The 24,264-nt window shown below is 39.8% G+C and overlaps 2 protein-coding genes across 2 annotated transcripts; one reads left to right on the top strand and one right to left on the bottom strand.

Annotated features, from left to right (window-relative positions):
• The first annotated feature begins 819 nt into the window (after positions 1-819).
• prmt9 (protein arginine methyltransferase 9) lies at positions 820-17,906 on the top strand. The gene is made up of 13 exons (XM_044347222.1): positions 820-1,277; positions 2,160-2,391; positions 2,559-2,707; positions 2,838-3,074; positions 3,264-3,431; positions 3,558-3,675; positions 5,528-5,637; positions 5,759-5,951; positions 7,227-7,410; positions 9,992-10,679; positions 10,844-10,997; positions 16,194-16,316; positions 16,824-17,906. The coding sequence occupies exons 2-13, from the start codon at positions 2,194-2,196 to the stop codon at positions 17,061-17,063; spliced, it is 2,562 nt and encodes an 853-aa protein (XP_044203157.1). The 5' UTR covers positions 820-1,277; positions 2,160-2,193; the 3' UTR covers positions 17,064-17,906.
• On the bottom strand, positions 17,563-23,644 carry tmem184c (transmembrane protein 184C). The gene is made up of 10 exons (XM_044347223.1): positions 23,013-23,644; positions 21,818-21,948; positions 21,692-21,728; positions 21,266-21,471; positions 20,401-20,475; positions 20,183-20,276; positions 19,968-20,080; positions 19,741-19,840; positions 19,389-19,560; positions 17,563-19,269 (listed from the first exon to the last, which is right to left on the bottom strand). The coding sequence occupies exons 1-10, from the start codon at positions 23,127-23,129 to the stop codon at positions 18,959-18,961; spliced, it is 1,356 nt and encodes a 451-aa protein (XP_044203158.1). The 5' UTR covers positions 23,130-23,644; the 3' UTR covers positions 17,563-18,958.
• Between the last annotated feature and the right edge of the window lie 620 nt (positions 23,645-24,264).

The raw sequence follows: 24,264 nt of genomic DNA, 5'->3' as shown, positions 1-24,264 counted from the left end.
ATCCCACCAAAGTTGTGTGCATCAGCATAGTTTTCAGCTCCCAGATCATCATGAATAAATGGGATATATAGGTAGTCCAGTGAAACATCAGCCACCTCCTATTTATGGATGACAAAGCTTTATGCCACGAATTATTGAAACATTAGCTCATTGATCTACCTTCAGATCTAAAGCAGTGACAATGCTTTAGAGAGTGGAGTGGAGTCATGCTGGAGTGGAGAAATGTGAGTCAAGTCCATTTTTATTGAAATAGCCTAGCCCAGTATCACAAATCACAAATTTGCCTCAGGAGGCTTTACAATCTGTAAAGCATACAACATCCTCTATCCTTAGACCCTTGATTCAAATAAGGAAAATCACACACACACACACACACACACACACACACACACACACACACACACACACACACACACACACACACAACAAACTTTAACAGGGAATGAAAATGGAAGAAACCTCAGCAGCAACACAGGAGGGATCCCTGTTCCAGGACAGACAGACATGCAGTACATGTTGTGTGTGCAGAATAGATCAAGATATAGATAAATTGATAATATATAGGCTATGAAGAATAAGAACAGGTGATAGTAAAAAAAGGGAGACTAATTAGGACTGAGTGGGTAACTTGTATTCATATTTATTCAAGAGTGCTTCCGTCATCCTTCCACTGTAACGGTTTTTCATGCGTGGGAACTATCTTGATATTTTGTACTCTTTGATTGGGCTTCAGGATTTGTTGCCATTGATCCTTCCGGAGCCAAATTTGAGGCGGTACAATTACTGTAGCGTAACTATGAATCGATATGGAAATTATTGTCACCATGGTTCGTACAGAGATTATGTCATGCTCTTTACTTCAAATACATTAAACTTCACTACTATTGCGCCCGTGAGGTGGAACCTTGTGTGGTTACATGTTTCGTTCCGAGTTGTTTTGCGAGCGGACACGTCTCTCGTTCAACGGTCGATGCGCGATATTAAGCAGAAATGTGTTTAGCTTGAGTTATAGTGAGCAGTTAGCACAACTGACGTGAATACAGACAGATAGGGTATTTTTCTAGACATGCAGTAAACCTGTTGTAGCGACTGTCAGAACAGCTTTTACCATGTAAGGTCGTGTTAGGCTGCTCAGAGCGATGCTAACGACTTTATTGGACATAACCGTAATGTTAGCGTTTGCGTGTTTGTAGCATTAACTTATAAAAGCCACCTCAAAAAGTGATCTCCGCGTGTCTGCATCCCGAACCTCAGCCTGTGATTTAAAACCACTCACAGTAAGTCAACATAAACAATCAGCGATGCTTGTAAAGTAGCATTTTGTTTAAAGTGTCATTGTTAAACAGTGGCTAACTTATGTAGTATTTACTGTGTAACTTATATTGACATCCTTACAAGTGTTACTTTGCAGTGTGTTGGCATGTATGGAAGCCAATTTCAAGGCAAAGAAAAATCGACAAATATAAGGAATGTCAAAAAATATAAAACTATTCATTAGTCAAAACTATGAGACCTAGGTTACTGAGTTAATATCTTTAAATTCAATCTCATAATTATAACTAACTACAGTAGGTCTTAGTTGAAATTATGTGATAACATGTTTGAGATAATATGCCAAAATTTTGATTTGGTCAAAATTACATAATAGCAAGTAAATAAAACTGACGTGTTTTATAATCACAATTACATATCTCATAATTTTGATTGATCAGTTGACCTATGCTCTAAAAATGTTGACAAAGAAAAAACAAATTTGACTTGGTAGGGCTGCAACTAACGATGTTCAGTCTATAAAATATCAGAAAATTGTGGAAAATGTCGATCACTATTTCCCAAAGCCCAAGATGACATCCTCGGAAACCTAGTTTTTAGTCCACAGCCCTAATATATTCAGTTTACTGTCATAGAGGACTAAAGGAACCAGAAAATATTCACATTTAAGAACCAGGAATGAGAGAATTTTTTTTAGTTTTTCTTACAACATTACTCAAAACGATAAATCTATTATCAAAATAGTTGGAGATTAATTTTCTATCAATCGATTAATCAACTTAATCGTTGCAGCTCTAAACATGAGTATTTCTGTTTTATTTGGTACCTTGTCCTATTAAAAGTGGCTTTAATCCATATATTGCATTTTCTTTGTCATTTCTCAACAGATTCTCCACTCCGTGCCTTTCATTTCTGCTTGGGATGCCTAATGCCAGTGCAAGGCCGAAGCATGGCAGGAGGACCCGAAGGCGACGCAGAGAGGATCCTGCCAGGAATGAGCTGGTGTCTAGTTCACTAGAAAGTGCCCAGCAGTGCCTGTTCAACCAAGATTATGGAACTGCATTTGTGCACTACCTTCTGGTCCTCAACCTTGCACCTGTCTTTAAGGAGGTTGCGAAGGTAATGACATGTTTACACCACAGTCTGTGTACATTTACTGCCAAACATTGTGCACACATAGCCCGCCAGAATCATACATGTCATACACTTCAAACAAAGTAGTCACTGCTGGAGAACAAAAAGATGTATCATTTTTTTAACACAATTTTGTGACCTCACTCTTGCAGGAATCCTTCAGGTTCACTCTCTTCAAATGGGCAGAAGAGTTGGACTCTGTGGGCCGCATTCAGGACCTCTTTGACTGTTACGAACAAGCTTTGGAACTCTTCCCTGCCGATGAAGTCATCCTGAACAGCATGGGCGAACACCTGTTCAAGTATTCTCTCCTCCTCTGTTTACAGAATACATTATCACTCCTCTAATTACACATGCAAAAGTGTTATTACTTTTAGATTAAATTTCTGCTTAAACTGTTTTTACACCATGAGTCTCTTTTTATTATCCAGAATGGGATTTAGAGATGAAGCTGCAGGTCATTTCCACAAAGCCTTGAAACTGAGACCGGACTACCCAGAAGCCAGGGAGAACTTCTATCGTGTGGCCAACTGGCTGGTGGAGCGCTGGCATTTCTTAATGCTCAACGACCATGGAAGGAACCGGAAGTACCAGCAAGCCATCCAGAAGGCTGTTGAGAGCGGCTGTAACACTGTACTTGACATAGGTACTGGCACTGGGATCCTTGGGTGAGATATTTTCCATGAGACTTTGGAAACTTTTTTATTTTTATGCGTGCTTTGTGGGTTTGAACACGATCCTTATCAACCTCAAATCCACACTTAGCGGTAGCATATTCTTCAGGCTACAGCTAGAATAAGACCTGTGTTTTAATGCATGTGTTGTATTGTTCTGATTTCCTGGTTGTCTCTGTTAAGCATGTGTGCCAAGAAGGCAGGGGCTGCTGAGGTGTACGCCTGCGAGCTGTCGAAGACAATGTATGAACTGGCCTGTGAGGTGTTGACTGCAAACGGAATGGATGGTAGGATCAAGATCCTCCATATGAAATCTCTGGACATGGAGGTACCAAAGGACATCCCACAAAGGTGCAGTGTACGCCTAAAATTTTTGACACTTATCCTACAGCTACAATACAATAAAAATGTAATATTCATGCTCATGTTGAAAAATCTTTTTCTTTACAATTGTGTATGTTTTTGCTCCCCTGGTAGGGTATCGTTGGTGGTGACAGAGACCGTAGATGCAGGATTGTTTGGAGAGGGCATCATAGAGAGTCTCATTCATGCCTGGCACCACCTCCTGCTGCCTCCACAGGCAACACAAGCACAGGTCAAAAAACCTAACTTTGTTTTTCAGTTGCTTAGTTACTGGTTCATCTGTGTAACTCATTAGCATCAAGCCATTGTGCATAGCATTTTTCCACTGCTGCCTCACATAGAGCCATCTCTTCCTATCAATGTCTTATTTATATAGTTCTTGGCATCCAAGTTTGTTGTCAGATGTTTCCCCAAATTTACTGCCATATTACTTGTTTTATTTTTTATGCATGTATTATAAAATTTTATCCTAGGTGTCCTATTGAAGTAGCTGCTGTAGAGACCAGGTTCTATACAGGAATTGTAAATGTTTAATGCAGTCTGCAGGATAACGCTGCCTCACACTACAGCCGGTAATCACTGATGAGATAGGAATGTACAAGTCAGCAGTTGCACGATATATGATATTGATCTAAATGGAAACAAAATGACCCATTACCAGATATCCCTCGGGTTGATCCAGAGAGAACTTAACATCAAACATTAAGACGAGCATGGTTCCATGCTCAGGAAAATTGATGGTAATAATTTCATAAATTTGTAAAATAAAACTTTTTTAAGCTTTGAAAAACATGTAAAATTGAAAGCTGTATCTCAGTTCAGGGTGTGGGCTAAGTGGACACGAGGGCCAGAGAGGTATCCTCCCCAAATGAGATGGTCTAGCCTCACAGAGACCCAAACAAAGGGTGCATTCAGGAACCTTTCAATGACTTGTAAAATTTTTAAAAATCCAAGATTTTTACCAAGAAGTTGCTCCTAAACAACAATGCACCAGGCAAGCAATTGTTATTGATATCCAGCTCTTATAATACATCCATGGTAAAAACATGTAATAAATTGGAAAAAGTTCCATGATACCGGCATCATGGTTAATCTGCGGATCGGGCAGGTTGGGTGTCATAAATATTAACATTCTGCTTAATAGCAGATACGTGGCGGGTGGTGAGATAATATTAATATTAATAATTCATTAAAGTAAATAGTTGTCTTGCTTTATTTTCACCTTCTCTCTAACTGGGAATGTCTCAAATCTTTTTTCTTTAGTAAAACTATTTATATCGCAGTAAAAATACTGTAAGAGTAAAAGTCTTGCATTCAAAGTTTTACTTAAAAGTAAAGAGAGCACAGCTCAGGACAATGTACTTAAATTTACTTAACTTGTGTTCAAGGTGGAGCTTTTAATCCTTACCATTGTATATTATTCTGGACAGTTTAATGAATAATAGTGCATCATATTGTATTTGTTATAATTTGTGAATAAAATTTGAATCTGCAACATTACGTATCCAGTAACATTTAACTGTCGGGTAAATGTAGTGGTACAATGTTTTCCTCTGAAGTACAAGTATACAGTAATATTTTTTAAGTGCTTTTGGGGGCTTTTTGTAAGTTATTTTGGTGTATAATGAGTTAGAATAGTAACATACTTTAATATTTTTCATACCTAAACATCATAATAAATCTATAGATGTTTGGGGCCCTTTTAGTTGGAGGCCCCATGCAGTTACCTAGCTTTCCTAATGGTAAAGTCCGCCCCTGTAAATCAATACAACACACAGAATCAAGTAGTAGCTTCAGGGCTTGAAGACGTCAGTACAAAGACTGAGACAACTGAGACTGAGACACAGAATTTTTTCCCAAATTCTGTTTTTTCTTAAAAAAATTTCACAAAATTTACGACAGTTCTGGGACATTGGTGAAAAAAGTTAGTCTTGAGCCCTGCTTACTGTATAAGGTTTTACATTTTACTTAAACACATAATGGATAAATAGTATGCCTGGTTAATTGTAAACTCTGTACATGCAATCTACTTCCATGTGGAGTGCTTTTATCATAAAAAAAAGCATTTGTGTCTTGTTCCAAAGAGCGGGGAGAACGAATTCAGGGAACCATCTGCGACAGGTCGGGTCATCCCTGCTGGAGCTACTGTGTTTGGAATGGCTGTCGAGTGCCCTGAGATCCGCCGCAATCACAGGTACTTTATTCACACGTTTGTTTCCAAGAGAAGCAGATCAGTACTTGTAGTCAACCCTTTTGAGACAGCAGCACAAGGTGTCTGGACCCAGCATTAGATTTGGTGTTTCTGTCTCATACAGGCTTCGTGTGTCAGAGGTGGGCGGTCTGTCCATGGCTGCAGCCGGGGAGCTCCGTAGTCCAGTGAGCTGCACCTCTCTGCCAGATGACTCCATGGAGCCTTACACTACAGAGAGACTTAGCAGAGTGCCAGGAGGATATAAACCACTCACAGAGCCGTTCACAGCCCTCAACATAGATTTCAACAACGTGCAGGTGAGCAGAATAATTCTTTCATTTTGTCTCTGTTGCCCTGAGTCAAGCAGAATAATGTAACCAATTAATTTTCAAATAGATAATTAACTTGACCATATTTCTATTGGTCTCATGGAAATAACATATTGGCTGCCTCACAGGCCTAAATATTGTGCATTGGTGGCTACTTATTTAGCTAGACCTGCAGGGATTGTCTGATTAATTATCTCCCAGTGCACACCTGCCAGATTGGAGAGACAGTGTTTGTCTGCCAGACAGTACCTGCTGGATAATTTGTTGATATTCATCAAAGAGTATTTATCCACACATGCAGCAGGGACTTGCAGACATGCCCAGTCAGTACATACGTAGCCTGATGACAGATCTGTGACGGATCTGTGTACAGAATCAGTGAAGCAGACTCATGTAAGCAGAGTGATGTTTGGATTCATTTGCATTGTAATTCAGACTGAACCATACTCAATCAGCTGAGCTGCAAAAAACCCATGAAAAAATGGAATCATGAGCATGTCTCAGGAATATGACAGTGAGCAGGACTATGGACTACTTGGATGTTTCCACTGCTGCATGTTTGTGTCATGTTGCATGGAATAGTTTATTTGAATTGTTTGATCATCAAGCTTGGTTGCTGATTTTGAACAGTTTTCCCTATAGGATCTCAACAATTTTCAATTTTTTTTTGCCAATTTGAATTATTACTATAGTCTTTGATGTACCTGCAAATCACCATAAAGCTAGTGGCCACTGTTGCTTTGGTCTGCTGTAACACACAGCATGCAGTATTAAGCTGTATGATTCAGATGTCTATTAGTTCACCCACTACTGTAGCCAGGATGTCCAGAATATAATTACACATGGGTCTTATTTGGCCAGTTGAAAATATGTAGTCCATGAGGTTTGGAATTGGATTTGTAATTTATTAAATCTATAGAATATTAGGTATAAATACATGTAAGACTGCTATACACACACTGCATGAAACGCATAGATCATTATATAACTCCTCAGCTTTTGACCCAATTAACAATTTGTTCGGCTTGAAAAGTTGCAAGACCTGTAACTTCCAAACTGTCTGTGAAATTCCCAGCACTGTTAAAGAGAAAGCATTCTATACTAATCCCTCTGAAACTTCATTTTATTTTTATACTTATGTACTGTATGTCACACCTTTTTACACACCTGCTTTCTCTAAATTTCTGTAAAACTTGATTTAGTTTTTTATATATCTAACACCTGACATCCTTGCTTTTACTGTTCTGTATTTGTCACCTGTAGGAATTGGAGGGGCTGACCTCTAGGGAGGTTCAGCAGATCCGCCTGCTTGTCACGCAGGAGGGACAGCTGGATGCTCTGGCCGTGTGGTTCCAGCTCCACCTGGACGAGGAGAGCAGTCTGTCCACCGGACCCCAGGAGGACACCTGCTGGGAGCAAGCCATCTACCCTGACCACAGCACCAAGGGTAAGATGCAGTACACACACAGGGAGACATGATGGAGGAAGTTTGGCAACATTTATACAATAGGCATTGTCCATCTGTTCAGGGAATGTGTCATTAGTCATGGCTAGTATTAAATTCTCACGACTTTTAATTATGATTAAAATAGTTGTATTAAAACAAATTAAAAAGACAAATTAAAGGAAAAACCTGAATAAATGAGTGCAGAAACATAACGAATGCAGATTCTTCCGCACAGCTGCACTGCATGGTACAATTAAGCAATTAACATTCAGTCATGCTCTGCAGCATGCATAAAAATGATGAAGAGGCCCAGCTGATTCTGATTTTGTATCAAGATGGCAGGAAGAAAAGATCTAAGTGACTTTGAAAAAGGGTTCATTTTTGGGGCACGGATGGCAGGAGCTTCAGTCACAAAGACTGCTCAACTGGCTGGTGTTTCCATAGGAACAGTGACTAAAGTGACATCTGCAGTTAGATCTATAGGAAAGTCGTCAGTAAATAGAGTCGGAGATTGTGGCCGACAGCACACATTTTATGACCGCGATGCTCGTGCATTAGTGCCATATGAAGGAAAAACAGAAGAGCAACTCTTCCACAGGTAACTGAGAACATCAATGCAGGACGTGATCACACTGAGTCAGCAAGAACAGTCCGTCGACAATTACATAGAGAGAGATATTATAGTAGGGTTGCAGTGCATAAACCCCTCATTACAAAGATGAAAGCACATTTGAGAGTATAGTGGTGCAAAAACCATAGGCAGTGGACTACAGAGATGTGGGGAAAAAATGATATAGTCAGCTGAGTCATCACCACCATATTCTCAACAAGTGGGCGAGTGCAGGTGTGGCGTACACCAAGAGAACTGTACAGCCCTGAATGCTTGACCCCTATTGGTGGCTCTGTTATGCTGTGGGGGGCATTTTGCAGGTATGGCTTGGGTCCACTTGTCCCATTAGAGGGAAGGGTCACTACAAATCAATACAAAGTTGTTCTGAATGATCACCTTTATCCTATGATAAAACATTTCTATCCTGATGGGAGTGGTCTCTTCCAGGATAACAATGCCCCAGTTCACAGGGCACAAGGGGTCACTGAATGGTTTGACGAGTATGAAAATGATCATATGCTGTGACCGTCACAGTCAACACGTATGGGAGATTTTGGACTGACGTGTTAGACAGCGCTCTCCACCACCATCATCAAAACACCAAAATGAGGGAACGTCTTTTGGAAGAATGGTGTTCATCCCTCCAGTAGAGTTCCAGAGACTTGTAGAATCAATGAAGCTGTCCTGGCAGCACGTGGTGGCCCATCACATCACTAAGACACTTATGTTGGTTTTTCCTTTAATTTGTCACCCGTCTGTATTTATTTTCTGCCCAGCATGTATTCTGTACTCCCATGTATCATGCATTTCCATGTTATATCAGATGAGGGCACTGGATACTTGCTAAGCAACACACATAAACTGATAAGAACTGCAGAAAGTTTTAATTGCTTTCTGTGCATTAAATTAAGGGTGTCAAAACTTCCTGAGGGCACTGTATATCCTTTTCTTTGCTATGACATCATGCCACCGTGAACTTAATAGCCACAGACACTCGGTGACGTGTTCCAGTTGGCATCGCAGCACATCATCTCTCAGACAGGGCTCAGCAGCATTTCACCGCGCTGCTAATTGGCAAGAGCAGCATCAAGGGAACCGCCAACATTCCCGGTGATCACCAACATCCGTTTTCCGGCCGCTGTGACGTGTGCGCCGTGATCGCCTGTGACACTCTTTAGTGTTCATGAAATTCTTATAGGCAATAAATATGCATTTTTCCCAAATGCCTCTGATGAGCCACGCACTGACATGAAGACATGAACAGATGTTATTCCTGTAGGAATCCTTTCTGTGCCTCTCCCCCTCTCTCCGTGCCTGGTCCCCTGAATCTCATTTCTCTGTTGGCCTCGCTCGCTCTCTCGCTCGCTCGCACTCCCTACCTCTCCTCTTTTCCTCTTTCTGCATCTCCTGCTTTCCTTCCCTCTCTTCCTCTTTCCCCTCATTCTTCACCCTTTTAAAATGTTGTCAAAGATGCTTGTTCCATGCCAGCTTAGCGTTTCAAAATCATGATAAAGACATTATGAATAACAATGTTATTTTTGTGTATTTGTGTCTATGTAGTGTTCCTTTTTATTTAATTTTAGGTGTTTTAGTGAATTTTCTTTTTTTACAGCAGGTGTAAATGAACCCTTTAGTTTCATCTACACTGCTCCAGGGCTGGGTATCATTTGAAAATTTCCAGTACAATACCTGATATTTGATACTGATACTAAAATTATTTTTTATTTGATAATTTGCTTTGAGAAATAAACATTTTATCACATTTAAGGCTATTTTTCATTTAAATCAGGGAACCAGGGAAGATTAACTTAACAGAACTACAAACCTGACCAGACATTAAATCAGTATACATTCTCTGTGATTCAGAAACATTTCACTCAGTACCAAAACAGTATTGCACAGTACTGTACCAGTACATTGATCTGGTAAAATCCATCCTAGTCAATTGTTTCCCTTGTTGTTTCTACCCAGGTTTTGTCCTGAAACCTGGAGATGAGCTGATTGTTGAAGTCTCCTGCCGTGATGCCTTCCTGAGGCTCTGCAGTGTTGCTGTGGTGAGAGATGGGCACGAAATCCATCTAAACAAGCGTCTGGATTCGCAGCACTCTGGGAGCCCCGTTTCAAACCCAAACCCAGAGGCAGAGCTGTGCAGTGCATTAGCATGTCTACAGACTGACCAAAATCAAACCAAAGATTTCTGCATGCTGGAATGTTCAGAAATAGCGCTCCTGAACAATCACGACTACCATCAGAGTTTTCGCAGCGCGCTAGCCAAACTCATCTCCCAGCTGAAGGTTGCATGCCAAAACGAAGAGCCAGGATCAGGTGTTCAGTCTGACCTCGCTGGTAGGCCCCTTTTCTACGTGCTGGATGTGTCAGAGGGCTTCTCTATGCTCTCCCTCATCGCTGCCAGCCAAGGTCATGTAAAAGCCTACAGCTCTGTGGAAAAGAAGAAGCAACAGGAAGTGCTGAAGAGACTGGCTTGCTCCAGTAATATCCCAGAAGAACATCTAGAGTTCTGGCTCAACCACATGGAGGACGAGCACGGGATGCTGCAGAGGCCCTCCAGGGAAAAGCTGTGGAGCGCCATCATCCTGGACTGCGTGGAGACGTGTGGTCTAATAAGACAAAAGCTGATGGAGAAAGCCTCACTGGCCAGGTAAATGAAGTCGCCAAAGCAGAGCACGTTGGGAAACGGAGTTCAGCACATGCCTGACGTGCTCTATGAGTTTCGTGTGTTTATTTTTCTTTATTTGAATGCTTTTAGATGTCTGAGAGGAAAATATATTTTCAGGGAATAAAACCATCTATAATCTTTATTAGGTGTCTGCTTGAAGAAGGAGGACGTGTCTTCCCAGAAAAGATTGTGGTGTATGGTATGCTGGTGGAGTCAGACACGTTGCTGTTGGAAAGTGCTGTCCAGGGTCAGGAGCCAACACTGGGATTCAATATTGCTCCCTTCATCAACCAGTTCACTGTAAGTGTACCTACATAAGCCACTGCATGTTGAGGTATACGTATTTACTTTGCATGTAAAGATCATAGCTTTTTTTTTTTTTTTTTTTTAAAGAAAGGATCAAAATTGAATCTCAAGAGATATTGTGTTGTTTTTTTATTCCATGCATTCTTCTTACTTGTCAAAACTTGGCGCCTACATTACCCACAATCAGGGCTTGACATTAGCGCCCGCCCAACCGCCAAATGCGGGTAGACTCCGGCAGTGGCGTGTAACACACTCACTCTTATTATTCCACTTTGGTGGGTGGCACTCCGTGTTGTGAACTCTTTTGTCATAAACCGGAGCAGGGCTGCAGATCGATCCGAGGAAAACTGCTGTCAGCTTGACTCCCAGCGAGCATTGCTTTTCCTACAGCCACTTAGAGGGCTGATGAATGCCGCCCCCCCCCCCCTCCCCTCACTCCTACCCGCTCTCCTGCTTCAGCTACAGGAGCATGGCCAGGTCACTTACACACACACACTCACAAACCTTACTGCTGCATCTACACACAGTTCACTTTCACTTGTAAGGATATAAACCTCTCTCTCTCTCTTACACACACACACATACACACACACACACACACACACACACACACACACACACACACACATAGCTAGCAAGACGAAAAATTAGGAGTTTATGATTCTGTCATTTTGAATCAGGAAACAACTGAATTAATTAGACAAAAATAATTTGTTCTTTACTGCGGAGATTTCTTCTACTTTGTATAATTTGCTGTTGTTAGTAAATATTTAAATAGTTTTTCTTAACAACTTTTTAAAAAAATATATGTTATTGGGGCATTATATTAAAAGGACAGTGTAGATATGACAGTAAATGAAGGGAGGGAGAGGTGGGGGGCCACGTGCAACAAAGGTCTGCTGTTGGATTCGAACGGCTGACGTTGCGGTTATGTGTCATTTGTCTTAACCAGTAGGCTACCGGAGTGCGCCTAAAACTTTTCAAATCTGTCGTCTTCAGCACCAACTGCCGCTGACTCAAGTGACATTACTTCCCTCAGGAAACACAAAAGGCTTTGTAAAACATTTTCACATGCAGTGGAGTTCCCTTTAAGGTCACTGCAGTGTTTGGGCTGCGCTGTGACCACTGGTTTTTTTTTTGTGTGTGTGTGTGTGCGTATGTGTGTCTTAAATCTTGGCATTGAAAAGCAAAAAGACATTCGCTACCTTAACTGAGGTAAACAACAAAGGATGCCACATCACATCTTTTGCTTGCTTCCTTTTCTCTGTGAAAAATGGGTAAAGGTTACATCATGAGCAACAAAGCAATGAGTGAAAAGCTGATGGCGTACCGATCTGCAGATTGCAAAATGTCAGTTGAAGGCTTTGTTAAACATGACATTTAAATTAAAACACCTTTTAAAACATCTTCCTAGGCAGGCACAAATCTACACAACAGTCCCTGAAAATATGCCGTAAAATTTGATGTACTATATGTAAATTGCTACAGTTTGGTCAGCTTTAATGGGATTTTTTTTAAGCCATGTACTGCACACAAAGACAATCACCTGTTGCAATGCAGTCAGTGGCTCAAATCAGCATCTGTTAAATATCAAACAGCATTGCTCATGCTGAAGGAATTTACAGCATAGTTTTCACTGTGAACTTTGTTAACCCCTGCATCCAAATGAATCCATAGTGGCTTCATCCAATGAAACTGCACTGTGTTACACTGTCACTTCTGCAAGTGACCAATTAGATTCTGACTTACCAGTCTGTGTCATGTTTTGACAGTAAGTTCCAAAGTGACAGAGCCAGATGATTTAAATATTCATTCTGATAAATTATAATACATTCCAGTAAAGAAATGCAAGAAATATGTTGGAGGCAGTTTAAAAACAGTGACACCATTAGGCTTGTTTTTCAACTGTAAAATGTCCTATTTAGTGCATATAGTAATTTTGTGGCAATCATAGAGTAACTTAAGTTATGGGATCCCTATCAAACATATGTTTTACAGTTTTTAGAAGTGAGGAATATCGGCCATTGTGTAGTTATATACAATGAGGACTGAAAGTCTGAGACCATATTAAAAAGCTCTAATATTTTCACACAAACCTGGAAATAACCAGAAAGTTTGAGGTTTCAGACACATTTTAAAACACAAGAAGTTATGATGTAAAATAAAGAAGAAATATTTAAGACTCTTCACTATTTCTAGGTCAGCAATCAAATTTAAATACATTTGTGGCATCGACCAACTTAACTCCGTTGTACAAAAGGTCAGATTTCTTGAGCTGTATCCCTTCCATTGAAGGGTTCGGATGACACTCAGGTAGATTTGATCTACTCATCAGAGGCTCGTTCAAGTAACTCAACCTGCAGCCAGTGTTCACCTGTAGCATTGTGATAGTGGGAAACATGGCATCAGAACAAAGTGAAAGTGTCAGAAGTCAAATTGTTATTCTAAGCAAAGAGGGACTTTCTCAGGGTCAAATCATGACTACACTAATGGTTTCTAAGGGGACAGTGCATGGAACTCTAAAATGCTTTGCAGAAGCTGGATCAGTTGTAAACAAAGCATAACCAGGCAGACCAAAAGTGACCACACCATCAGAAGATCAATAAATCAAGCTTAGTTCCCAGAGAGAGAGAGAAAAGCAACTTCATCACAGATACAGAATTTGCTAAATAAAGAACGTAAGACTCCAATCAGCTGAAATAATGTCAAAAGAAGGCTGTATCTCAGAGGACGAGTAGCAGTTTCTAAACCACTTCTCAAGAGGGGAAACAAGGCCAAGAAATACCAGCATTGCATAGTGGATGACTGGATAAAAGTCCTATTTACTGATGAGACTTATGGCAGTAACAGAAGGGTGTTGAAGCCATAATGAACTATGAGCTATGGTTATAGTTAAAACTTGGGGAAAAAAAGGGAGTTAAATGTATGAAAGTAAAATTATTTATATAAAGCAGTATACAAACATGCTATGTTAAAAACGATATGTTTAAATATGAATGTTGAATCTGCGATGGCTTATTGTTGGATTGGATTGGATCGTGTGTCATCAACCCTGCTCAAACAGTGGCTTACTGAATTTGGAAATTGTTGGAAGCCACTATATTGGGTGTAAGTAAGGAGACAAACAGGAGCAAGAACGATCAACAGACGGTGAAACATGGTGGTGGGAATATTCAAATCTGGGGGTGTTTTTACTACTCCGGAGTTGGACACCTGCACCGAACTGACTAACCACTCCATTCTTCAGAGACATGCTATACCTTCTACCTTCTGGTTTGCATCTCCCTGGAGGATTCATATTGCAGCAGGATAATGACCCCAAACACACCCCAAAGCTTTGCAAGAACTACTTGGAAGACCAAAGAAGACCAAGGAGTCCTGACTGTCATGGACTTCCCTCCACAGTCACCTGACCTCAAGCCCATTGAACATTTATGGAGGCATTTGAAGACTGAGAAAGCCAAGCATTCTCTGACATCACAAGAAGCTCTTTGGAACATTGTCAAATCATGCTGGGATAACATGGGTCATCAGGCTTTGCACAAACTCATGGAGTCCATGCCAGCTCGAGTGCATGCCGTCATTAAAGCAAAAGGGGGACATACCAAATACTAAGATATTCTGAAACACATGTACATTTTTCAAAAGATTTCAACTTTTCACTCAAATTGATTGACAGGAACTCACATTGAAGCTCACTGTCGAGCGGAAACTTATTCAGTCTTTACAACACAAGTTACCAAATCTTCCTTTTACACATCTCTGGCTGCTCATATCTTGTATTCTGTCTCATGTTACTGATGCAACAGTCAATCTCATGGTCCTGATGCAACAGTCAATATTGACAGTTTTCACATATAGTATTCTGTGTTTGTGATCTTGCGTCATTCACATTCAAAGTTTAGACCATTAGGTGCAAATGTGTTGCCTGGGGGTATTGTTAAATATGATTGACATATAGTGCATTACTATAAAAGCACAAAAAAATCTCACAACAAATTTTTACTTGCCTCAGATAATCAGTCAGACTGTTCATCCAGTTGTTTTGTTTCCTACCATATGTGGTTTGTCTTTTGTTGAACAAGGTATTTCACTTGGAATACTAAGGTCCAGGACTGTGTTTTCTTTTGTGCACTCCTCTTTGATGTGTGCTTTCCAGCTGCGTGAACGAAGGTGCAAAACCTCTTTGAATTCTTTTTCTTTATTTGGTCTGGAAATTATATTTTTTTTCTTTCTTTTTTTTTTTTTTTCTTCCAACATCATGTTTGTGCTCCAATTTTACAGGCCCTCGTGGGACGGTCGTTTGTTTAAACAGATGTTGTCTTTGAAGCCCTCAGTGGAGGGCACTTTTCTAGCACAACTGTCACACAAGACACAACACACAGCTTGGCCCAAGACATTCCTACCTGAATCCATCAGTACACATTACATCAAGCACATCAAACAGCGGGGCTCTGAGGTCTACACAACTGTGACAGGGAGGAGGAAAGATTCTTTTGTTCTGCAGTAAAGGAAACGGTGCCACATTCTGTGCCACCACTTTCATTTCTCCCCCGGCTTTTTAGTCTGTGGCCCTGCAGCCGAGGCCTATTTGTCAAGTTTTGGAGAGTTCGAGATGGAGGATGAGTTAAATACCGGTGCCATCATCAGCTGTGAGTCAGGCTCAGCATCACTTTTAATACACTGCAGTGTTCCTTTGGTTTTTCTTTGAAACCTGAGCCCTTTATCTGAAGTTTTCATCCAAATCTGTATCATGAGCAATAATATGCAACTTAGATTTTTTTTTTTTTTCCTTTCTGTTTTTCGCAACACTTATTCATAATGTTAGCAGATAGTCCTTTCTTTTGACTGCTGCCAACCCCTCACTTGACTGTATGATTAGGGCTACAAGTAAGGATTATTCACATAATCGATTTAATCTTCTGATTATTTCTTTTGAGTAATTGTTTTGTTCTGTAAAACATAAAAATGTCCATCACAATTTACTGGAATCCAAACAACAGTCCGAAGTCCAAATATATAATTCTTTGTAATGTAAGACAAAGAAAAGCAGCAAATTCTCAAATTTGAGAACTCGAAACCATCAAATATTTGTTATTTTGCTTACAAAAGGACCTAAATGATTAGTGGATTACCAAAATAGTTGCCAATCGATTAATCTTTGCAGCTCTAATCTTATGTCTCCCTTAGGTACCAGTCCATGTGTTTCTGGACTTTTCCACCCTGGAGTGCAGGCATCTCAGTGAGTCTGTGGAGCTCTTCGTTCTTGACCTTATGAATGCCAACGCAAACTACACCAACAGAGAAATCAAGGTAAGGCATATGTTGGCCTTGGAGTGCTACGTGCTTGATTGGAATAAGTGTAATTAAACTTCAATCAAACACACAATGTATGCGTCTCCTTTACAAGCTTACTTCACCTCCTAACTTTGCATTTTTGGTCCTGCATGAAAGCAGCATTAAACCCACTTCTTGAGTTGAGGAAGATAAAACTGAGATAAAACTTTGTGTCCTGGAACAGTTTGAAATAGTTTTGTTTCGGAACATTAAAATATTTTTGTCTCATCTAACATGAGGTGCAATGTGAAATATTCCCAGGCATACCAGCTGTTCCCCAAAGTGCTGAAATATTAAAATGCAAAAATATTTTGGTAAGGGTAGAATCAAAAAGAATCAGCTCCCCATTTTGTCATAAATTATTTTTAAACTATTTTTAAACCAACAGAAGACAAGTGATTAACAGGTAATTGGAACAAGCTGTAGCTGACCATTCTTATGTACTATGAAGTATCTTGTTAAGCAGTAATCCATGTTCCCCAGGTCCAGGCTACGTCTGCAGGCAGAATAACTGCTATTCCCTTTTGGTACCAAATCCACCTGGACCAAGACATCAGTGTCAGCACCCTCAGCCAGAACTCTCACTGGAAGCAGGCAGCTGCCGTGCTGCAGCAGCCCCTGGAGGTCCGAGCCAGAGACTGGGTCCGCCTCGCAGTGAAGCTTCACAAGAGCACCATCTCCATAACGGCCCATATAGAGGATGTCCCCGGTCAAATGGAGTAATAATTTCTTACAATGTAGTTATAAGTTGCATTTTTATGAAAGTCATTCCTCAACAAATTCAGTCCTATTGGCACACAGGATGGATGCATTACATCCTTTCTGATATCATTTAGTTTGCCCCTTTTTTTGTCATTTCTCATAAATGTAATGCCAATCTTCAAATTTGCAAGTTTTTCCAGACACACATAATCTGTTTTGAGATTGAGTTAGAAGCCTGCATGACCTGAACCCGTGCTTGTGCCAGTGGGATGCTGATTTATCACGATCATGAAGAATTTGTAACAATGAACCTCCAAGTTATGTTTAAATTTGTAAATTGTGCCATAAGATCATAGGACATTTATAATTTGTACTTATGAATATATTGTTTGTAAGTATATCAGAAATATTATTATCATTCCTTGATTATATAAAATTGGTTGGTACCATAAAAACAAAATTAAATAAATGTGACATTTTCTTAATAAATGCAAGAAAAAAAGAAATCTGCTATAGTTAATCTGGTTTATTGAAAGTTTTATTGAAGAAACTGTCGATGGAGTTGAATTAAAATGTGGAACATGTGTTCTGATGTAATGCCGTCAGTTTTTATTTAAAAAAATAAAATATGTAAGGCAATGCAACATGCTTTGGCTGCACATGATGCAGATTATGCTGTAGGTATGATCTATTTATGTATTTACGGACACATCAAACTGATATCCTACACTGTACATGTAACGTTGATATCCCTGCACAAATCCAAATAAGTCACAATGAAAAATAAGCTTGGAAAATCTACAGGAAAGAATAAATGGCTTAGGTGTGGTGGTGTAGATAAAGGATAAAGGATGGAGAACATCTCAAATAAAACGGATCCCGGAATATAAAAGCTGAGTTGATGAAGTGGATGGACTAGTTCCACGGCACACAGAACAAGGCATCTCAGAAGACTAGTAAATAAATTTCTATTTAACACTGCAGAGTGAGCTGTATGCAATAAAGCGATGACCATGAATTTAGTACAATGTGCTGATTGTACAGTAACAGAATGAATGGTGTAAGTTGTTTTAATACTTGGACTATACCTGAAGTATCTCCTCAAATACTGATATTTTTTGTAGTGTTGTAACATAGTCAGTTAAACCCAAGTGTACTGATCACCTGAAAAGGCATAAACTGTCAACTCTCACCTCAAGTTTATTTCAGCATCCCAAAATACTTAATGCTGCTTTAGATCATCATAAATCATCAGATTATTTTTGTCCTAGCAACTAGAGGATGTGTATTCAAGAGGGAGGGTATGAAAGAAATGTGCTTTACTATAGTAGATTTCCACTGATAATTACTCATGTCCCCTGAAATCACTATAAACCAATACATAGAGTGCATATTTCTTTTTCTAATCTGTAACATCTGAGATTATGATATGACTTGAGTTGAAAAAAAAAAAAGTGTGATAATTTCCTACTTGGAAAGAATACATGTGCATGTTTCACTCAAGACTTGAGGAGTAACGTAGCCTCACATCTCAAGTAACACAACAGCACAAAGACTGGGTTTGCTGGATAAAAGTGTGCTATTTTTGACGCATGTTTGAATTGACCTTTCCCGATTACAATGGAGAACAACCATTCTGACATAGTCTATTGAGCCATATAACTCCAAAGTACAACAAAAAAATGTCATAAAATTTGCTGAACATTCTTGGAGCTGTCACAGGCAGAGAGGTCCATCTGGTTTTGCATTTGTTGGCGAACGTCTACTAGTACTTGGGTGATGTGCCCTTTTAAAAAAGTTCTGTTTTATGTTGCATTAGTGAAGTAATGTCTGAGGAAAAATGGCAAGGCTGTAATTGGGTCCTGCCCAAGCATGTCTGGTAAGAGTCTGTTGGTGACATCAGCATTGACAGTAGGCTAGGTGATTACGATCAGATCTGCCTCTGTCGGTTCTTTGGTTTGGTCGGTCCTTTCTTCCTCCTCCGTTTCTTCGCATCTAGCTTCATATCCTTCACCCCAAGGTGCAGAGCTGAGCCCAGCAGGGGCTGACAAAGAGTGCGGGGTGAGGGTTCTCCCCAGGCCCTGGTATTGACCCTTTGGTGACACCGGGTTGGATGCTGCCTCTGTGATGGCATCTTGAGAGCCGGAAGATAGAAGACCAGATCGCTCACCGTCACTCTGTGCCTCGCCGAAGTAGGGTTTCCTTGGACGACCCATAACTGTTCTCCCTGTAAATTAATCCAACAGAGACTTTTTAAGAGTCATCTTCTCCATGCAGGAGAATATGAGAGATACATGCTTTTTAAACACAACTGTGGCAGTACACCAGTAGCCAGGAGGCACTTACCAACATTGCGGACTTGTTCAGAAATGTCTGCTCTGACATCGGAGATGTCCCACATTGCCATGAAAGAGTCAAAGCAGGAGACCTCCTCAGCCTCCTGGATGTACGGCTTGTAGGTGAAGCTGAAGTGATGGGCAATGGCTGCCAGAAACATCTCCACACATATGATGAAATCCTGAAACAGGACAGTTTGATGTATGTTTGGTTATGTTTCAGACAGGTAGTAAGACAACCAATATCAGATACTTGCAACAAGTTGAACAATTCAGGGTGGAAAAATAAAATTCTGTCGCATCAATTTATTACACAAAAATTATTGTCACTTGCGTTTTCAAATAAATGAGCTTTATCTTACCTGTAGACCAGTAGCAACAGCCTCCACACTTTGCCAGTCCCATGTACGTTTCTCTGAGATAATGCCCACTTTCACCAGTAAAGCAATGAACACAGCTTGCCTGAGAGAGTTTGCATAATATTAGCTACATCACAGTAGTGTAACAACAGCTCATACAAAGTCTATAAAAATATTCAGTTTAATGAAGAAATAGCCATGTCATTATGTTTGAACAAACTGAGTTTTACCAGAATGAGACAAACACCACCATTTTGACACAGAGGAATTTGCCCACTGGTTTGATTGGACTCAGTTCCTCTCTCAGAGCCCTGTAGAACAGCACCAGACAGTACATGGCAAACTACATAAAGAGAAGGTAGAGAGAGAGAAAAATATTAGTTAATCTTAATGTTTAACTAAAGGCAAACTACATTAGGACCTATTAAAAAAGCAGTAGCATTACCAGCTGTGACATATTGTTGAAAATGACCAGGTATGTCCATGCATTTGTTGAACTAAAATTGCCTTCATCATACACTTCACAAAGCTGACAGATCCTATGAAGAAGAAAAAACAAACACAAGAGACATCAATACATATGGCTGACAAAAAGCTGTGATTTAAGAATAAATCTGGTATTTAGGAATAAAACGAAATGCATGAAGGGTGGAGCTTACTTACAAGGCAATCACTGTAGTGACGGGTCGTACGACTGTGTACTGCAACACTCCCAGCTTACATCTCAACAATAAAACCCTGAAGAGGAAAGTTTTTGATTTGAATAAGAAAATGCATTTAATTACATCTAATTTGGCTGATTGTCAGTAAGAAATCTATTGTGTTTGAGATCAAACTGAGCCACTGATGATCACAGGACACATTGCTAAGTAGATCCTCGAGACAAGGATAATGACATCATTTTAACATTGAAATACCAAACTTTTCCTCAACATCTTCTCAGTCAAAATTCATATTATCAGCATGTACAATGCAGCAAAACAGCAGGGATTGAAAATAACAACAGGACAGCATTTTAAAAAAAAGAGATGGCGCAGTTGCTGCTGACCAGGCAAATGAATAGTTTGAAAAGGAGAACAAATGGATCCTCTTTTATAAAAAAAAAAAACTCTGGACAAAATTAGCCACACATAGGCATGTTAACCAATTACTGATGTTGCCTGACTGAAGCTAATTTGAAACTGGTGACTGTTATTGGGTTGTCTGCTTTGTGGTTTATGAGAAACTTCAATAAAATGCAAACACAAGAAACAGACATGTTGCCTTTTTATTACTTACTTATGTTCAGTTAATTTTCTCTCCAAAATTATAATGCGATGTGTGTGATGTGTTGTTTGCCACATAGTATGTACAGCAGAGTGTCTTGAATAGTTGTCTTCACCGCCTGACATGTGACCAATGACCATGGTTTGAGTAAACAGAGCGACAACAGGATAATGCAGGTCATCAAATTTACTGTAAAATGGTCCCACATTGATTGTATATGAGTCCTTAGTGTAAAAATGGTAATATTATTAAGAGAACTCACTCTCCCATAGGCCAGGGCGGGCAGCAGCAGAGAGGAGGCAGATGTTTCTGCTGCTCCTGGACCTCCAGCATCATCACCAGGCTGGGGTACTGATTTTCCAGGTAGTTCAGCAAGAAGGTCATGAAGTTGTAGATGACAAAGGCCTCATAGCACTCTCTGCACGTGTCCACATAAATTGCTATATTGGGGTATTTCAGTGCAATCCACTGTAAGATTAAAAAAAGAGAGGGATTACAGAGAGAGCGAGGATATGATTGTCAAAGAGCAAAGTGTATTAAAATATTCTCTCGAGCTTATTCCTTGAGAAACTGTCTAATAAAGAAAGTTAAGTAAAATGTCTGTTATTCCAGTGATACATACATATGACCTAGGTATATACAGTATGTGTGTTGCACAACGATTTTGCTAATATAATACACAACTCACACTGTCCAGGCTGTAGATTGGGACCATCCATAATATCCTAGAAAAACAGCACAATAAAAAACACAAATCATTAAAAAACACTTGAAGGATATTGCTCACAGATGACATGATTGTTGACGCCTTTACCTGATGATAGGTTTCTGAAGCTCCGGCTGAGTGTAGTGAACCAGATGCTGGAGGATGCCCCATAATGATATGGGTATGGTCATGAAGACAAATATCCCAGCAATGAACCATGCTTTGTTATGAGTGCCAACCTGTCATTACATGAAAAAAAAACAGTCAACACATAAACATCTGACTTGCATTCAAATCTGGGAAAAGTAGCAACCTGGACACCCAGAGTGTCTGTTAACTCTTCAAAACCAGCGATGGAAGCGGTACAAAAGTATTATCAGAAAATTGTACTTCAAGTATCAAAAGTACAGTAAAAGTGTTATAGATATTGCCTTGTGGGATTATTATTACTTTACATTAATATGTGAGTAGCATTCTACTGCTGTAGTCAGTCAAGGACGTTTCTGTTTTTCAGTCATAAAATCCATAAACAGTACAAGAGTCGACTCTGCAATGAAGTGAAATGTCAGTTTAACATGGAAGTACTCCAGTATGGGTCACAATTTTTCAAGTTTGTCTTAAAACAACAATCAGGTGCCCGTATAAACAGTGAAAGATGTTTTCCTCGCTGTAATCATTCCTCCCGTTCTTACTGGCTATTAAGAGATCCCCTTTCAATGTAAGTGACAAATCTACAGCATGTCCACAGTCATTTTGTGCAAAAATGCATTTAAAAGTTTATCTGAAGCTTATGTGAGGCTTCAGCAGTCTGAGTTAGTCATATCAAGTGGATATCTGTCACATTTACAGTCTTTTCTTTCAAATTCCCTCTTTCTGTTTCCCTGTTGAGCTGCGGTGGAAGTTTAGTAACAAAAAGAGGGACTTGGGCACTAAAAACACTGTAACGTTGAAAGATATCTACTTGATTTGACTAATTTGCACACTGAAGCTTCAGATGAGCTTTAGATAAACTTTGAAATATATTTTAAGGCTTGTGGATTTTGGCCCTCATCACTTACATTGTGAGTGCATTGTGAAGGGATCTATGAACAGGAGGAATGATTATGGAAAGAAAAACCTATTTAATAGTTAATTTGTGCAGCTGACTGTTGTTTTACGACAGACTTGTCGTGACCCTGCCCTTTATTTACAGTTCTTGGGTAAATGTTCTCAGTTACATTCCTTCACAGTGTAAAACCAACAGAGCACCCAGAAACTTGACTAAGCAACATGTCAATCAAAGCCGTCGATTGTGAGAACTGACCTCTGACTTCTGTAGTTCCCAGATGCACAAAGGCAGGACGACTATTAATAACAAGATATATAACACAACGACCAGCGGACGAATCCATCTTCTCCAGTTCCCACAGGAACAAGGCATCTTGACATGAAGCCGCTGTAAAGGCCTCTCAAACTGGACGCAGATTCAGTGAGTAAATAGTTCAACTCGTCTAAACGTTTCTGACGCTCGACACATTAAACGTTAGCTTCGCATTGTTACACTTCCTACAGCTCACTGCGACCTAAGACAAGCCCTCGCTGGTCCACATGTCAGTTATATCCTTCACCAATGTCGAGTTTCATTCATGAGGGCAAAGCTGCGGGATAATTATCAGCTCATATGACTCGATGTTAGCAAGCTAAGTTGCTAGGCTAACGTTAGCTTGTCAGCTCTTTCACCATGTAAACAACACAGATGATCCATGCTGTCTCAGCTGCGGAAATTATCTGATTAAACGCAATGAAGTATAACTCTATACTGATATAAAATAGATAGTCTAGATAAATGCACACTTAAAAGTCTTTTTAGATGGTTTGCATTCGTTGGTAGCTCAAAACTTTCCAAAGAAGTAATTGCAGTTAACTGTGTATTTCCTGCTGTTGGCTAGTCCCGCCTACAATCTAGAATCTGATTGGTGGCATTGAAGCAACTGGCCAATCAATGGAGAGAGTTTGCTTCCGTAATCTGACGTTACTTGTGGATAGTCTGGTTGCCCTGCATCCTTCTTAACTACGTGATCTGTGCTTTCGCCACCAGATGGCAATGTGAATTAACAATTACCTTAAAACCAGAAGTGAAAATGATGTGGTATCTTTTTTTCAGCGAATATGTTCCAAAACTCTTGTTTGTTTTTGGAGGAGGTGTTTTAAAACAGCACAATTCAGACATGTCCCTGTATTCACAGGTCTCTTCATGTGTGTCATCTTCAAGTGTTTATAGATCATATTTAGGCTGTCCAAATCTTCGTGAAAGTGCATTTCGTTTGGTCTATTTGTGCAATTGTTCGCTCACTAATGGCACTAAAATGCTGTTTGAAATATAAACAGTATTAAAAGAAAAAGTTTCGCCTTATAAAGATGAAAAAAAAAGTTACAACAAAAAGATTTTTCCTTTTGGTATTTAAAATAATGTATATATGATAATAATTATATATAAACATTGACAATTTTGGACTAAACTACAAGATATCAGATGAGTAAATGTGATGGTTTTGCTTCTCTTTCCGATTGTACAT

Source organism: Thunnus albacares, chromosome 3, assembly GCF_914725855.1.
Source record: "Thunnus albacares chromosome 3, fThuAlb1.1, whole genome shotgun sequence".
Taxonomy (NCBI): domain Eukaryota; kingdom Metazoa; phylum Chordata; class Actinopteri; order Scombriformes; family Scombridae; genus Thunnus; species Thunnus albacares.
This window is presented reverse-complemented; position numbering and strand designations above follow the sequence as displayed.